Source organism: Rhincodon typus, chromosome 19 (genome assembly GCF_021869965.1).
Source record: "Rhincodon typus isolate 14 chromosome 19, sRhiTyp1.1, whole genome shotgun sequence".
Taxonomy (NCBI): Eukaryota; Metazoa; Chordata; class Chondrichthyes; order Orectolobiformes; family Rhincodontidae; genus Rhincodon; species Rhincodon typus.
The window spans coordinates 33,371,283-33,390,231 of NC_063350.1; the positions used below are offsets into that span (position 1 = coordinate 33,371,283).

At 39.4% G+C, this 18,949-nt stretch overlaps 1 protein-coding gene across 2 annotated transcripts in view; it reads left to right on the forward strand.

The window, feature by feature from the left end:
- The window catches only part of helz2a (helicase with zinc finger 2a), a 102,518-nt gene extending 94,172 nt beyond the window's left edge, over positions 1-8,346 (forward strand). The window contains exon 20 of one of the 2 annotated variants that reach the window (XM_020534473.2): positions 5,125-8,346. In XM_020534473.2, the coding sequence (XP_020390062.2) occupies positions 5,125-5,231 (107 nt within the window). In that variant the 3' untranslated portion in view covers positions 5,232-8,346. The remainder of the gene's footprint in view (positions 1-5,124) is intronic. The other variant, XM_048608227.1, reaches the window with a different exon arrangement.
- Positions 8,347-18,949: the final 10,603 nt, after the last annotated feature.

Consider the following 18,949-nt stretch of genomic DNA (forward strand, 5'->3'; position numbering starts at 1 on the left):
TGACGTCAGCTTTCCTGCTCCTCTGATGCTGCCTGGCCTGCTGTGTTCCTCCAGCTCCACACTGTGTTACCTCTGACTCCAGCATCTGCAGTTCTTGCTATCTCAAAGTCAAAAATGAGTTGTTAAACTGCTAGTTCACAAGAGTTATAGCAACTACGACCTTATGACTAATTCAATGTTCCTTCATACATATTAAAAAGCCAGTGCTTTTTCACTTACGGAGAGACTAGGTCTATGTTGTCCTACCCTGCCACATCCTCCACTGTTCCTCAGTTGTTTTACCCATTGGCAGAGCTTCCCAGTTTTAATGGGACAGTCTCTGCCTCATCCCATTAAAGTTTGCTTTACCTAAATCCAAAGCTCTAGCCTCCAGCCTTTGCTAACCCCTTACAAATGCTACATGAAACTCAATCACATTATGATCACTATTTCACAAATGCTCACAAACAACTAGCTCACTAATTAAATCAGACTCATTGCTCATTGCTAGATCCAGTACCCTTGTCACATCCAAGACATCTTGCCATAGGAAACTATCCCGGACACACTCTCGAAATTCACAATCTTTCTGGCAGATGTTTGCCTGTCTTTTCCCGTCTATGTTAAGATTAAAATCCCCCATTAATACTAGTGTGTCTTTCCTACATAGTTGCTTAATTTCAGCATTTATACAATCTAGCATTTCTCAGCTGCTACCAGGTTGTCTATATATGACACTTGTTGTGATTTTAATTCCTTTCTAGTTCCTCAATTCTACCTATGAAGTCTCCACTGGGTGCTTTCTCCTCATTACATCCTCCCTCACCATAGAAAGTAATTCTCTTTCTAATCGGTAATGCCACTCTATCCTCTCTGCATTTTCTCTACCCCACCTGTAATCCTCATAACCTAATATGTTTAGTTCCCAGTCCTGACCATCCTGCAGCCATAATGGCTACTATGTTATAGTTTCCAATCTGAATCTATGCCTGCAGCTCATTTAATTTGTTCCTGACACTCTGTGCATTTGTATAAAGAACTATAGTTTTGGCTGTACACTCTCTATCCTGTCCTTCAGCGTCTTTTTATTATTTCTCCCTCCTATCTTACTCAATACACTTCTAATAGTCCTGCCTCATTTATTAAACCGGCCCTACTTATGCATCCTATTAAACTGTACCTTCTCCTCACATCCTGACCTGCTACTCCAGCTCCCACCCCTCTTGCCATACTAATTTAAACCCTCTCGAGTGTCATTAGCAAACCTCCCCGCAAGAATATTGGTGTCCTCCAGCTTAGGTGCAACCTGTCCTTGTACAGGTCCCTCCTGCCCTGGAAGAGATCCTAACGAGCCAGATATTGAAATCCCTCCCTTATACATCCACTCTTTAGCCAAGTATATTAGCCAACTGTATTATCTTCCCATTTCTGGCCTAACTAGCTCGTGGCACAAGGAGTCGTACTGGAATTACAAGGTCCTGCTTTTTGACTTTTTGCCTAACTCCCTAAATTCCTTTTGCAGGGCCTCCTCATCCTTCTTGTCAATGTCATTAGTTTCAATATGGACCACGAACTCCAGCTGCTTGCCCTTCCCTTTCGGAATGTACTGTGCATTCTCAGAGACATCCTTGACCCTGGCACCAGGGAGGCAACACACCATCCTGGAATTTTGCTTATGGCCACTGAAATGCCTATCTTTGTCCTGACTATAGAGTCCCCGAATGCTCAACTGCACTTTGACCCTCCTTGCTGTCCAACAGAGCCAGCTTTGTTGCCACTGTTCTGGCTACTGCTGTTGCTATCCCCTGACAAGCTGTCCCCTTTTTTTCAGAGGGGAATAGCCACAAGGGTCTTCTCCTGTGACTGTTTGCCCCTCCTAACTGACCTTCATTTATCAGCCTCAACTTCGGTTGCAGCAATGTCCCTGAAACTCCTACCTATGACTTTTTCTATCACCTGCATGCTCCTCAATGTGTCCAACATGTTCTCCAGCCAATCTGTGTGCTCTGAGAGGAGGTGGACGCATTTCCTGCAGATGTAGTTGTCGGGGACTTTTGACCTATCCCTGATTTCCCAAATCTCACCGGAGAAGCATCACGCCTCATGAATGACCGTTTCTAACGCACTGGTGACTACTGGATTAAAAATAAGTAAGTAAGTAAATGAATAAATCTTGCCTAGTTACTTAAATTACAGTCAACGCTTCCCAGACAAGAGGCTTACTAAATATTATTATACTCCAAACAACAGTCTAAGTATTCCACCCTGCACTACACTCAAATTCCTACTGCTCTAAAACTGTAAAGCTATGAGGAGTTAACAAATTGAATGTAGTGGGAGAAAGAAGTCACTTGATTAATACTCATCAATCTGGAGCCCTCCTGTGCAGCATGTCACTTTCGAACTTGTGATGTCTCCAGGAGCTCCTCCGAAGATTCTTCTGCAATCCTTTCTCAGTTGTGGTGAGAGAGCTGACTTGTCCCAGAACCCTCCTCAGCTGCTTCTCATTTCCAGATTCCAGATTACCATCTTCCAGATTCTTGTGTGTGATACCTGTTGGAAGTGTTCAGAATAGGACAAAGAACCTTCTTCATCAAAGCAAGTCAAAATCCCTGGGTTCCCTACTTAACCCTGTTGTGGAAATTCCATCACAAAAGGACAGCAGTAATTCAAGGTCAAGGCCCACACCATTTTCTTGGGCAATTCTCAGAGTCTGGCCAGTAAAACCCATTCCTTACACTAAGCAAATAGCCATTTCAATATTTGCATAGCAAATTTCAGGCTTGTATGCCTTAAATTTGGGCTATTTCTAAAAGAAAACTAAGAAAAAGAAGATGCAAAAGAACGTAAAATATTTCAGGCTTAATCCTTCACACATTTGTGTACAATGCAGTGGAAATCCCACACTCCTCAGCAAGGATTTTGTTTCAAGGGAAGTTGACCCCTTAATTCTAAAGAACCAAGAACACTAGTCTGTCTAGTCTCTTACTTCATGATGCACTGGAAAGGAATGCATTCTAAGAAATAGAACAGATCGAAAATAGAACCCCACATTTGCATTTTGCCAAAATGTAAATACTTCCTTGAATACAATGCAAGCATATTTATGCTTGGAAGGAAATAAAATTCAGGCACTCATCATCTGATTTCAGAAACCCAAACAACTTAATCAGAAGGCAAATACTGCCATCCAGAGGCAGAATCAGATTCTGCACAATTAAAGATGAAGCAGTAATAGCATCTGTGTTTGGTGCTGTGAGGCTGATGGTTCAGTCTAAGTCTGAGCTATGCCACTCACGGGGGCAGTGCCAATAGGTGAATCCCAACTTTTTACCTTACTGCAGATACACCTGTCTGCAAATTATTCTTTGATTTTCCTCCTCTTCCAGCAGGTAGCACACAATTAACATCCTTCTGAGATTCAGTTTTGTGAGTCATTATTGTAATAACCCTTACATCTTAGAGAAAAACCAATTTTAGAATTCTTGAATTAAGATGCCACTTAAAGTAGACACATATATGGGAAAGTATCCTAGTTTGTTGTGCTGCTGTGCATGTTCATGTGGGTGAGACAGTAACAAGGTGAAGAATGAGAAATAAAAAATGACACCAGCTACGTGCTTGAGAGGAGAGTTCCAACATCCCTTTCCCTCCTGATCCTATCACACAACAATGTCTAAAATGTCCAATGCTTGTAAGGTGTTAAGAATTAAGGTTTAGTTTCTCCCTCCCACGTGCATCTGTTAGCATTGCTGTTTCTTTGACCATCAGAGAGAGAATATGGGCTAACAGCGGTCTCACTTGTCAGCTCCATGGGGAATACCTGCCATTTTACGAAATTAAGCAGCAATCATCCAACCTTCCCTAAGATTGAAGATGGCAAGTGAAGCTGTGCCAGCTGGAAGAAGTCGGCCAGTCACAAAATGGCAGGTCCTGATTACCATTTGCAATGTAGGTGGTGGCAGCTGCTGAAATGCACCCACCTTAGGCCCAGGATTGGTGAGGGTAAAGGTGAATGAGGATGGCATAGGTAATACAGAGTGGGTATCACAAGAAAGACTGTGTGAAGGTAAGGACTAAGGGGTGCTTTCAACTGCCTACAATACACTACCCTACCCCTCAATTCCTGAAGCCAGGTCACCTGATCAGGCACCAAGTGTATTACTGGTACAAGGACCCAGGAAGTGCGCAATCAATATTCTGCATTGACCTTATCTTGCCAAAATCAGCATTAGCAGAGCAGTAGTGGCTTAGAGTAGTTTGTAGATAACTCCCCAGAAAAACAATACTCAGGTGAAAGGCACTTTTTCTGATATGAAGTAAGATCTTGCAAAGTGTGGTGCTGGTCGTTGCTTTTGAATATAACTGGTTTAAATGTGAACTTTGTACTCTCTGAACAGAGATAGTAGGAACCTGGGCATGCAAGCATATTTAGAAAGTAACCTAACTCGTGCTGGAGTACTGAGTATTTCTCCATTTAGTTATATAAAGTATGAACACATTTAGCTCTGCTAATTATTTTCTCATCTGCCTGAGCTCCCTCCCTCACTCAAGGACCATGGTCTCCAACATGTAGATTGCAATCAACTGCTTGATCACAGAATCTCTGACAGCCAATTAATAAACAAAGTGCTGCTACTGTTATGAGTTTGGAGAAAATGCTAGAAAGGCAAACCATAGTCAAAGTGAAATGGTTTGGAAATTTAAGTGTGCACTTGAGTAAATTAGCAGAAGAATTCAACAGGTGGTTTCATGAGTTCGGTGTAAATTGGATTGGATAGAAACTGGAAATGCCAGTTATCTGGATGTTTTCTCAACAGAACCAACTGAGTCACCTGACTCTTCAGATGCTGGAACAAATCAGGAAGGCATGGATTCAGAAAAGTTCATTAGTATTTGAATGAATAGAACAATTCTTCTTACTGTTTTATAATGTTTTACCATGGCTTTTATGTTTCAGTTAAGTATTTATATATATGATGTTTTACAATTGACAAACTAATGTTTCGGGATTCTAGCATCGTTACACAATCGATGAAATTCTGAAACCTAGAACTTGGACCCAAGTATTCCAGATTTGAGAGGTTACAATGTACTGAATAATACTCAATAATTTAAATCAACATCAATCTTCTGTTTTTCTAGGAAATGAATATTTACTGCGCTGTAGCAATCCCTGGAAGGATCTGCTGGTGCATTACAGAACGAGGAATGCTTTGGTGAATGCTGATGATATTACTGTAAGAAAATAGTTGGGATATAGCTGCCCAACATGAAGGAGGGAACTCAGGATTTTCCAGATCTGCTGTTTTGTTTTAAAATGCTTGAAAAACATTCAAATTGGCTTTGGATTCCAAAGTCTAGACTTCTAATTAGCATTGCTTTCACTTCATCGAATTCCCATACCACTATTGAAAACGATTCTTTGTTGAAACAATTCGCTAATTATTTAGTGCATGATTCTCTTTATGCAAATATTATGGAGTCAAAAAAAGATTTAATCAATTTTAACATTTGATAATATATTGCACTCGTTCTCTTAAATTGTGTATTATATATTTTCCAAATTCAAAATCTAAGAATTTTATAATTTAGGTGCTAGTTTATAATTAAAACAGGGAATATGGTATAGAATTGTAATAAAACATCTATTGTGGATCTGAGCATTTTCTTCTTAGACTTTACTATGATAACTAATGTTTGAACTAATTAGCTACCTTGCTAGCTTTATGAAGTCTTTGGGATTGTCTACATTTGCCACTAGATATTTGGAAAGAAAGTATATTTTAATTATCTATTTTGAAAGTGGAAACCATGTCTCATTTTAAGCTCCGTAAATGGTATTATATTGCTCCCAACTTCAGGAGCCTTTATGTCATAAAATAAAAAACTGCAAATGCTGGAGATATGAAACAAAAATAGAACGTGCTGCAAGAATTCAGCAGGTCTGGCAGCATCTGTGGAGAAAAAACAGAGTTAACATTTTGAGTCCAGTGACCCGGGTCACTAGATTTGAAATGTTTACTCTGTTTTTCCTTCCATGAGCTGTTATCTGGTGTAACAACCTTTTGTGTGGCAGTTTGTCAAATGCCTTTTGCAAATCTAAATATACTGCATGCATTGGTTCCTATTTATCTGCATTGATACATCCACATTTAGTAAATTTGTCAAACACAATTTCTCTTTATATTGACTCTGCCTAATCATATTATAATCCTGCCCAAGTACAAACATAACTTAGAAAACTGGCTATTTGATCTGTAAGTAGAATGTTTCCATATAAAAAGGAGTTTTATAATTAGTTGTGATTTTAAGATGTATATATTATTCTTATGAAGGTCCCTCCTGCGTATCGTGTCTGGAAGCAGGAACCAGCCTTTTTAAAGTGCAATTTATATTTTTAAGAAATTTGAAAGTTGTCTTCTACTTAATGCAGTGACTTTTTCAAAAGAACTGAAAACTTAGATATTTGCTGCTAGAAAAGCTTATGGTATTGCAGTTTAAGTTGCCGAAATTCTTTATCCAATTCCTTTAAATTGCTTTCTTTCTCATTGAAGGCTTTCCATTCCTCGTAGGCCATTCATCCTCACTGCTGCAAATTGTAGAGTACGTTGATTTGGGAAAGCACACATGTCATTCTAAAAATAGCCCATAAACTACCTATGGAGAGGCACAATTGCCCCATAACCATATAGTGAAGATGCCCAACTGAGAATTGACCAAACAAGAGACAAGCATGATACTCAATGTTAGAATTTTTTAATTGGGAACAATTATCTCCATTACCGGTGCTGCTGAGTAATTAAAATTTGATATACTTTCTGACGTGTATTTTATGGTAATTGCCAATAAGTATAATAAACCTAGAAATAGTTTCCAAAACTAGTACACAAAAGTTTAATGTATTTAAAAGACTTTCCTCTAGCATCTTTGTGATGTTTTACTGACTTCTGTAATTTTGAATTCCTATTACTGGATCCAGGCTAGTGAAGGAGTAGAGTCTTAGCATAATTAATGCTGCTCTGTAAATCTTGTATCACAAAGATTGTCTAGCTGACTAGATGACAGAGTATTGGGCTGTTGTAGTGTAAAAGTGAAGGAATATAAAAAGGTCGTGAAACTCCCACCTGCCCTGGGGGCCATTTCTTCATCCAAGTCCTGATTTTGAAACAGGTTAAACATCTTTACTTATTAGTACATGTGCATATTCTGGGCTCAGTTTGGATGCACTCAAAGCCCATTCACAAACACAGAATTAAAATCCTCAGTATCCATGAAATCACAAGCCATGAATTTGCTTATTCATACCAAAAAGAAAGTAACAACAAAAATCAACATCTGCGGGCAATTTTTAACCTATTTTCAACAAGCAAACTTCATTATTTGGGGGGATTCTTAGGAACAGAACCCTCGTGGATACGGAGGAATGACGTAGGTCTAATATTCCTTTGCTTTGTCAGCATTTCATATAATCTTTTTAAAGTGTCAGCTGAGCCAGCATCACTAAACTAGGGTGCAGTGTTAACTTGATGATAGTCCTCAATTAAAATTTCATCTTTTTAATTTTTTTGTGTCTTTTCTTGGCTTAGTATGCAACACCTCTCAATAGCTGCATTAATTCAGTTAGTTATGTAAAAACATGGCTCATTTTACCATATTTCTTTTGTTGAATCGCTTTATGTTGGAGGACACCTGAGATGAGCATATTAGTTTATTGCGGATAATTTTTCTGGTACAGGATAGCTTCTGCCACCTGTTCACATTTTGAAGGTGTTAAATGAGTAGCTGTCTCTGCCCAACGTCAGTTCAAATAGAACCTTATGAAAAAATGCATTTTTAGCAATTTAAAAGCACAGCAGCTATGTGCTATTATAATAAATATAATAAACTGTGACCAAAAAGTGATTTTTATTTTGTTCTTTGTTTCTGCAATAATGTAATGCTTTTTCTAAAAAAAAACTCAAGAGTCAGGCATCTGTTTTGTGATTTATGGATTGATGTTATTTTGGAGCTGGTGTCTGTATTTTTCTTAGTGAATTTATTAAGTATTAGTAAGAAATTTCTTCTGTGACTTTATGTTGTTATATGTTTTGTGTAGAGACAGAAAAACTGTGCAGATCCTGGTGCAATGGGTATAACTGCATGACTTGTCTCTGAGACCTTTAATCACCATATTACAATATTTTGAATGTATCACTGTTTTATAGGGCTTCTCTTATGTCATATTGAAGTTTTAATAGTAATAGAATCAAAACTTGTTTTCTTTGAAAACAGTGCTTCATCCATAGCACATTCTTGCTATGGAAAATGTTAACTTTGAGGGTTTTAATTTTTTTTACATTTAATAAAGAATAACTGTAAAGAAAGGTGTATTTCAATGTGTATTCTTTCAGACTTTGCACCCTCAACCTTACCTGTAATGAGTCTCTGCACTCATTTGTTTTTAATCTGAAACATTGAATATTGCTGTAATTGACTCCATAGAAACAAAGAAGATAGGAGCCATTTGGCCCTTCAACCTTGCATTCATTCACTGTTTTAATAATACTCTTGTTTTTATTCTACCTGCCAAGGTGAACAACTTTGCATCATTCCACATTGTACTCAATCAGCCACTCACTTAACCTATCTGCATAAATTTGCATCCTTGTTCTGTCACTTCTACAATATACTTTCCTACTTATCTTTGTGTCAACTCCAATTTAAGACACCATGCCCTGATTCTTTCATCTAGGTCATTTATATAAATTGTGAAAGTTTGGGGGCCCAGCACAAACCAGTATGGGACCCATTCATCACATCCTGCCAAACTGAAAAAGACCAATTAAGTTTACAGCCAGGCAGCTAATCTTCTGTCCATACTGGTACGTTACCTTTTACACCATGAGCTCCTACTTTGTGCAATAACCTTTTATGTGGAACCTGTTAAATGCCTTCTGGAAATAAAAGCAAAGTACTTGCAAAGGTTCCTCTTTATCCACAGTAAATGTTACTCCTTCAAAGAATTCCAATAAACATTGTTGCCTTTTCACAAAACTATGCTGACTCTTCCCAGTTACCTTGAGTACTTTTCCCAAGTGCCCAGTTGTAACCTCCTCAGTGATTGATTCTAAAATCTTTTTCCATAACAGACATCAAGCTCACTGGTCTATAGTTTCCTACTTTCATCCTTCCTCTCTTCTTGAATGGACATGTTATATTTGCTACTTTGCAATCTCATAGAAACTTTACAGAATCTAATGAATTTTGGAAAATTAACACCAACACATCTACAGCGTCATTAACCATATCTTTTAAGATGCCAAAATGAAGTTCAATAGGACTTGGAGAATTATCAACCTGTAGCTCTGACAGTACTGCTTTTCTCTCCAAATTCTTCTCTTCCTTCAACCTCCTGATTTATAGACATTCCTGTGTATTTCTTGTATCTTCTATAGTAAATAGAGCAGCAAAATATTTATTCATTACATCTGCTATTTCTTTCTTAACTCCCAGTAAATTCCCATTTTTACCCTTCAGGTAATCAACACTACTTACTCTTTTTCTTTTTAGGTGGCTATAGAAACTCCTGCTATCTGTTTTACATTTGTATCTAGCTTTCTATCACACTCTTAAGTTATTTGATGAACCTTTCAGCCATTCTCTACCATGCTTTGTATTCTGACCAGTCATCTGACCTGCAACTCCCCTATGTGCATTCAATCAGTTCCTGGTACTTCTATTGTTACAGTGGCAGTGGCAGTCTTGTAGCGCTACTGACAATACCCTGCTGACAGTCCAGTATGAATTTGAAATCATCCCAACCCCAAGTTAGGGCATTGGTGGGATGGGGTGAGTTTGGGAGGTGGGCGGCGGGGTTGCAGGGAGCAGTGTGGAGTTGGTGTTAGTGCAGGTTAGGTTTCAAATTGGTTTTGAGCATGTGGACAGAGATACCAATTAACAGGACTCCATGACTGAAGGAAAATCCAAACTTAATTTTCTCCAATTATAATGGGTTTCAATAATATAGTTCAATTGTTTGAATATGAATGAGAGAGAATTCCTGTATTATTGTTACATTGCTACTGACATGTTTTCAAGATTATGTTTATTGCGATCATGAACACATTTTTTTATATCAAAGAGGCTGCAGCATTGGCAAATCTTACTATCTCTGCACCTATGTCAGGCCTTTATCCAGCTATTGCTTCTATTCATCATCATAAACAAAATTAGACTGTGCTTGCAGCTCCTTAAATAGCGTTATAGGACATAATTTTCTCCTTAGAGGTGGTGAGAAGGAATTGGACCTGGACAAATACTCATCCCCTTCTCACATCCTCACAAAGTAGATGCTGGTCAAGAAGGTCCACTGAGGACTCTCTTGATTCGCCAGCAATTAAAGTCCTTAAATGGTCAATTAATGGCCTCAACACATCACCTGCCCAAACACCTGTATTTGCCAAAATGTCTTGTTTATTGGGGATAGTAGGAACTGCAGACGCTGGAGAATCCGAGACAACAAGGTGCAGAGCTGGATGAACACGGCAGGCCAAGCAGCATCATAGGAGCAGAACGGCTGACGTTTCGGGCCTAGACCCTTCATTCCAGAGGAATAGCCAACAGTGCTGCAAGAAAATCAAGGACCTTTTCTGTTTTGCCAGGTAAAATGCCACCATCTTCTCTCAATTACCTCATGCTCACTCTGTCTCTGCTACTGTGCCTGCCTCTCACAGAGACCCTGACACTCTCATTGTTGCATGAAGTATTTCCCTCACTCACTTTTACCCAGCCCAATCCCCGCCACCGCCCCAATGCTAACCCTGCATGGTTGCTGCGCTGCTCCTCGTTCACTTGCAACACCTCACCACCTTTCCCCCCGACCTCACACAATATCTCCCTTTGTCTCATTCCAAAAGAAGACAGCTCAAAATAGGGCCAAAGCACTCTAGATGGTGGTAGTGTGCCTGATTTTCAGTTCCTCTGCCCCTACAAGGAGATCTTGGCAATCACAAGTGAGGACTGTGGTGACAAGGAATCATCCATGTCATGGCGCTCAAGTAAGAATTATTGTATTTTGCTGTGTTACTCTCCCATTACCTCGACTGTAAATGTGTTATCGACATGCCGCACCGTTTACCCTTGTCTGCAATGCATTCTCTATTTTGTCTCAAATCAAGTACCAGTCACATTACTACAGTTGCCACTGTAGCACTACAAGACATTCCCACCAATATCTCTGAGGAAGAGAACACAGATGTCCCAGAGGCTACACACCTCACCAGTTCAGGTATGACACCTTGCCGGGAGCACCAACTGAACACTTCACTGCCATGTCTCCACAGCTGGCCAAGGGAGAAAAACCCAGGTGGCTGGCATTCAGAGGACTGTGGAAGACTGGGCATCTGCTCAGGCCCAGACAGGAGAGGACCCCAAGTTGTTGGCAATTTGTGACTTCACTGAACTGGCCAAACAGACACAAAAACTCTAGGCAGGTTCATCAAAGGCACTGGGCAACTTGACTGCACCAATACATTGAAATCCTGCTGCCTCAGGCAGGTGAACATCTGGCTAGCCCCCATGGGCAGATTGGCAGCTGCCACAGAGAGCCAGGTCCAGCAGTGTGAATGTCGGCTGGATATGTACACAAACCTGCACTCCATCGCTGTAGCCACTGGTGTTCAATGACTTCACTCCAGATGCTCCTTTCTCACAAGGACTGGGTGGTGCCAGTAAGCACCCAGCTAGAGGAAAAACACCAGACAGCCCCCACAGATGTTTGTGTTGAGAACGCTCCAGAGGCAGCTGGGCCTTCCACCTCGACCCTGCCACCTTCAGCCCAGTAGGAGGTCATACTGAGGAGGGTGCACACACCTTCGGGCAAGGCGCACTCAGCATGTTGAAGCCTCAAGGCACAAATGTCACTTGAGTTGCCCAACCGAAACTCTGAGGCTAACAGGGTCCAGATTAGAGCTGGTTCCTTCACCCTAACTGCAGAGACCAGGACCGTACCAAGATATTATGGGAGTGAAGGAAAGAAGGCGACAATTTTCTGAGAGCACAGTGACATGGGTGACATGTCACTATGAATATTTCCTCACATTTATAAATATATGTTCATTTTCTTCATCAGTTGTATGAGAAAATGTTTATCTAGCTGCATCTACAACATTGAAGGTACAGAACCTGGCCATACTGTGCACATCATAATGTTTGATACAAGCAACTTCTGTTTGCAGACTATAGGTAAATGGCAGGTGATTGGTACTTTGGCAACTAAGGTTAATCTTTCCAGGTGTCAGTATATTTCTAGTGCACTAAAGCCATTAGAGGGACTGATTCATAACGTTGCATGATATGGTTAAGAGTGTTGGGGGTAGGAAATTGGACTCGAGACAGTAGATTAATGCCAAAGGTTTACACATCATGTGCTAATTGTGTTTCAGCTTTAATGTGGGTGATCTATGTAATGCTGTAATCCTTTGAAGGGTCTCAATTGTTCAAAACTAAAGGCACCTCTCTCATTGAATGAAACATTTACCCTGTTCCCTCTGGGCATGGTCCCAGCCGTTTTCAGCTCCATAGCACTCTGTGTTTTCTTTCAGGAAGGAAGCAAAGAATTGAGTCTCACTGGATCTAAAAGACTTACCATGACCCACTTCCTGACTATAAAGATATGGACCACTTACCCCTAGCCACTTTCCCCAAGCGGCTGACTGACCATTTCTAATCCCCTGTTCTGATATTGGAGGCTGCCCTTGACTTACTGCATTAGGAGCCCCTCCATGAAAGTGTCTCCCTGGAACTGAATAAGGTCTACTCTCCTTCGACTTTTGAGACATGGCTGTTTGCTTAAAGCACATGCAATACATTTGCTCTGTGAACTGCTGGCACATGATGCAGAAGTAACACAGACAGAGCACAGTGTTGTACAACAGTATGTCCAACACTTTGACTGATGACTGCTAAAAACCATAACAATTTGTGTGGGATTGTATCTGCGCTAGGCAGATTAAGGTAGAAGTACTGTGAGTTTTGCCTTAAGCTGGAGCTAAAGAGGCAAAGTGCCCAAAAGCAAGACAGGGCATGGCATGCTGTCAACATTAAAACAGACACAGAGCGAGTGAGCACTAAGAGAGTGAATGAGGATGCCTTGGATTCTCCCTAGTCTAAGCCATGAGCTCGGTCCCTGCGTGTAAAGTGCCCTGGCAGCAGTATTGCAATGTAAGGTCGTGGTGTGCTCCAAAGTGTAGCATTGAAGTGCAGAAGCGTGCTGTAAGTAGATAGGAGTTGTGCAATGATGATGCAGTGAGGCCGGTACATGTTGGATATCAGTGTCTGTGCTGGGGTTTCAGGTGGCCATCATGGAGTGTGCCCTGAAATGTTGATGTCAGATGTCCAAGATAGAGGTTCCAAGGTGTAAACAGGGCGATGGTATTGGCAGCTAACTGCTCTGTTTTTCATGTTGGGGCCTCTTGGCATTTAGTTTTTATCTGGCAGACAGCAGAACAGGAAACTACATATTAACGAGGTGAGTTTAATTAATACTGAGGTTAAAAATGTGTGAGAATCCATGTTAATATGCCACTTGCTGTTCATTAACAAGATTTTCATGGTGACATCCACTATCTTTGGAAAATGGGGCTTTTGATCGCAGTGCAGAGAAAGGCCTCACTATACATCTCTCCCAATTTCCCCAAGTTTCTCATCATGGCTGGCATCATTCAGGGGCTGGGAACATTCCACTGGTAGTCTTAGAATCCTAAATTAGCTAAATCTTTATTATAAAGTCAGCTAGTTTTATTTAGTAACTACTCAGCTTTAGTGAGTTTAAATGTTAAAAATTGACATCAAAGATAAAGATAAAGAACGAGAACTTGTTTGTATAGTGTTGAATTCAGTGCAAAAGTATGTCAGATGCAGAAGAAAAATTGACGTCAACGTTGTCATGGCAGCCTTCTTTGATACAAAAATAAAATCAATTAATCTTATTGATTGAAGCCATTTAGAGGCAGTTTCTACCCTCAGATCTTTAGGAAATCTTTCAGCCATCTTGGAAAATAAACATTTTCATTCATCTTAAGATGACATATTGATAAAGGAAATCTGTACTTTACATTGAAAACAGTGTTTGGAACAGCAGAAATTTCAACAGCTTTCAATTTTATTGCTGTGATAATAACCTTTACAACAACAAACATTCAACTACTTTAATCAACAAGGAATACAACAGTTCAACAGAATATGCATTGTCCAAGGAGATCCTCATAGTCCTTGTCCAATTCAAGAAAATGACCAACAACCTTAAGTGTCTATCAGTCAATGCAATTACATTCACTAGTATTAATCTTTCCGTCAGAGAAATTCAAGCTATCAGATCCATTTAATAGATTTGCAATATGGCAAATATGAAAGCAGACCTAAACTTCCAAACAGCTTCAGCACTGGATACCAAATCTAATGATGGAACAGGTTAGTACACTTCTCTAATACATGAGAAGAACATCAGATCATGTCATACATTAGCAACAGATCAATGAGAAACAAATTATGTTTGATAAGGTCATAACAGCTTTCAATCAATGTTTCACTTGATGAACAAAAAAAAGACACTGGTGAGATCATTGCTTCAATAGCAGATACTAACTCCCAGAAGTGGCTGCAGATAGCTCTATTGATAACCTATGTGTACTATTTGAACCATGAAACTATGGAAACTTGCAATAAGAATTTATTTGCAATAGAATCATCGTCGAGCTTTTAGATTAATCAACTAATCACAAGAGATCTAAATCTCAAATGAGCAGTCAAAACAGCAGCAAATACAAAACTTTGAAGATTGTTCAAAAAGACTTGAGACAGCAGAAGCTCAATTTAATACGGAACAACCTATGAAGAGCATTATGTACTTAAAGCATAAAAGAGCATTCAACTAGAGCAGACAGACTTCTCATTTGAAAGGTATAGTGCGTGTGACAATTTTGCATGAATTCCTAAATAATTTAATCCTGCAGTGTCTTGTCACAGGTGTGACTCCAACATCAGCTTACTCTAACAATGGTTTAATTTTAGGAAAAAAGATCACTTCTGAAGATGTTCTACAGTCTCAAGAACACACCAAGCTGAAGAATGGTCACTGGACTCAAAATATAATTCTACTTTCTCTCCACAGATGCTGCCAGACCTGCTGAACTTTTCCAGCAATTTCTGTTTTTGTTTTTGATATCAACATCTGCAGTCCTTTGCTTTTTTTTAAGCTGTAAACCAAATTGTTTCTAGGTCAACATATATGTTCATGCCTTGGAACAGAGCCTTGAAGAACAGGTCAATACTGCAATGGGGCAAGTTTCTTTACATGCGCAACAACTACTTATGGAAAACCAATGTTACTCTTCCTTAGGAGAAATTAAACAGACACTTGATATACACTTGACAGAATTCAACTAAGTAACTAGTTATCCAATCAAATTTAAGCCGAATTCTTATGTCAGGATCACAGATAGCTCAGGTGATAAAGCCAAACATATCACCTCTAGATTTAAAGTTGCGTTCAGTGAGAAATAGCAAACCTACAGTTAAAGGGGAGTTACATATCATGCTGACATTTAACAATCACACATCATCAGCCTCCATCAATATTCTCTACTGCGTAAGAAGGCATGTTTTGCCCTAATCTCCTATATAGTGTACAGGAACTGTACAGGAACTGCTGACCAGTATTCCAAATTGTTCATAGGATTAGGAGAACTTAAAGTGCCTCCCAAATTTGTTTTCAATGCTGATGCCAAACCATTTTGTCTGTTTGTACATAGCCAAATTCCTCATCCATTAACAGCAAGAGTGGTCAATATGGAAGTTATCTTCCCAGTGACTGAACCTACAGAATGAAGGTCAGACACAATCACAGTTCCCCAGATCAATGGCTCAATACTAGTGGATCTCACTCTACTCAATATAGCAGATGATAGAGAAATTAATCCTATGTCCACAGTTGATGAAAGTTTGGCTAAACTTTCCACCAGTGGAATATCTAGGAATCTGAAAGCCAATATTGCATTTTGACAGTTCATTCTGGATGAGATATCTTGGCTCCTTACCATTTCAATTATCCTTTTCAGTTAATACTGTTTCAATAGACTACCTTTAGTATTGCTTTTGTTTTGGAATTTTCCAGTATACTGTGTTCAATATTCTACAGGGACAAAATGGCACTATAAGTCACATGGGTGATATCCCAATACCTGGTGAAACTATCCAGCTCCATGAGATTACGTGATGTCCCGAAACATTCCCAAGCAGCAGATCTTACACTGAATGACAAATATAGGTCCCTACAGATTCTGTTTGTTTGCTAGGTAACATAGTTAGCAACGATATTGGAGTACAGGTATTGGGGTGGTTCTTTTTCGAGAACAGCCTGAAGGATGTTAAAAAACCTGTATTGTGCTTCAAGGGCATTGTTGGATGCAGAATCCAAGAATGCCACCATTGAGAAAGAGGCTTTCGTGGCTACTGAGTCTGTGAAAAATATTCTGATTATGTTTTGGATCGGAAAGTTACAATTAAACCAGATCCTTAACCTTCGGTCTTGTTATTGGATGAGAAAAGTTTTTAGAAATGACTACTCATATATAACAATGTTGCCTCAGACTTATGAGATTCTCGTCTGAGATATAATATGTCCAAAACAAATATCAAAGGTAAGCAGATGCTCTTTCCAGAGCCACAGTTGATGTATTCATATCTGATGATGATGATTTTGGGGCTGAAGTAAACTTGAATGCCCAGGCAATAGTACTGTTTTGGCCAGCCACATCAAACAGTCTGAACCTCATCAGAAAGGAGCAGGCGATGAATCCTCCCTGCATCATTGTTCATAAGCATAGCATCCAAGAATGACCTGGCATTCAGTTTGCACATTGTGCTATGAAGACTTCCTTTGAACACAGACAGCACTGCTCTATTATCAAAGATTCACTGTTTTTTGATGATCAGCTGGCAATGTCCTATTCATTGCAGAATGACAATCTTCAGAGGATTCACACAGGGCTTTTAGATACAACTAAGTGCAGAGGAAGAGCTTATGTGGCTATTTTACCGTCAGGGATTTCCAGATAGTTAGAGCACTTTGTTGTTAATTGTCATACATGAGTTATACACAGTTTTGAATGGTCGGGCCCTCTCATTCCAATTGAATTTCCTGATGGACTTTGGGTTTGTATGGGCATATACCTACTTGGTATATGTTAATTCTTACCTCTTTTTGGTTAATTACACCTTAACATAATTTGAAGTTAAATAACAGGCATCAATGATCACTGAAACCATTTGGAGAGTGCTGTGTGAGATGTTTTCTGCCCACGGAATCCCAGATATTATTACTTCCAACAAAAACCCACAGTTTGCTCATGAAATGTTCAAAACATTTGCAAAGACCTTCTGCTTTCAAGACTTCACACATTTGCTCACATATTCTTAGTCCAATGAAGGGACACCAGTATGACTAGTTCAGACAGTGAAGAAAAATCCAGACTTACTTACTGCCCAGCTTGTTTAATCCTCCCCCCCACTCTGCTGGAAATGTTGATGGGATGCGGATAACAACTCAGTTTCCTACACTGTCCAGCAACTTGCTTCCACAGGGCAATAGTGGAATTATTCACATTGCTTCCCAAAAGAGCTGCTAACTCCAAAGTAGGCAGGCACAGAACTATAATAAACATTACTGAACTAAAATGTCTAATTTACAAAATGGTCAACTGCTCTGGATAAGGGATGTCACAGAAAGGGTACAATTAGACTGCATGAACCTTTCAAATACAATTTAAAGTTACATCTTCAATAAAAACAGTCATCTCATCTCATTATTCTGACCTACTGGAACCGCCTGCCCCACTGGAACAAAATCAGGCGTCACCGGTGGTGTTTCATGAATTATTATTGTCTTTTATTTGATCCCTTGGTTCACACTACCCACTCAGAATGTGTGGTCACATCATGAGATCAATAAAATCATTGATCTAATGGAAACCAGTAAAGGTCACCATTTTACTTCAAGTGTTTCTATGTCTTCCTATAGCTTTTTTCTTATTCATCTATCGCCAAAAATGAATCAAGGCATATTTTTAATCAGTTAGGAAGCAAGAAGTATGGGGGAAAAGACAGGAAGTGGAGATGAGGATTATCAGATCAGCCATGGCAGAATGATGGAGCAAACTCAATGGGCTGAATGGTCTATTTCTGCTCCTACATCTTGTCTTATAAGTTGAAGACTTTAGGCAAGGGTAAGAGAGATAATGACAAACTGTACAGTAATTGCTGTAACAAGGAGTAACTTAAGTAACACAGTTGAGAATATGTAAACATGTTAATCAATGTTTATAATGCGGGAAAAAAGTTTGGGGAATGGTGTTGTGTGAGGGCTTTAAGACCGTGATGCAACCTTCAAATGATGTCATGGCATTGCTTCCAATGAGAAAATGTAGCACAGTGGAGGCAGATCTAAGTTAGAGTGAAGAAAGAACATGTAGAGAACAATCTCTCAACAATTTAACGATAAGTTCTGAACCTGGTATATCTGAGATTACCATATAAAGTTGAATAGTCTTATATTGAATTAGGTTTATTGTCACGTGTGCACTCACATGGGTGCAGTGAAAGATTTACAAAGTCACCACTTACAGTGCCATCTTATGTACAAGGTACCCAGGTATGGAATTTTTGAATTTTAGTGTTAGCAGGCAATAAACAGAGTTCTACAAAACCTGAGCTTGCAAACAATTTTGACTTATCCTTCTCTTTGACCAGCTTGTCTTGAGCCAAAACTCTCAGACGTGGTTCTAAAACCATGTGAGATAAAATGTTTTAATGATTCCAATCCTATTATTAATTTGAGGGCTCTCTTCAAAATAATGAATGAATCTCTCACTAAATTTAAAACAAAAAGTCTGGGACATTTTGATAATTCAAAAAGGCACCATTAAAGTACAAA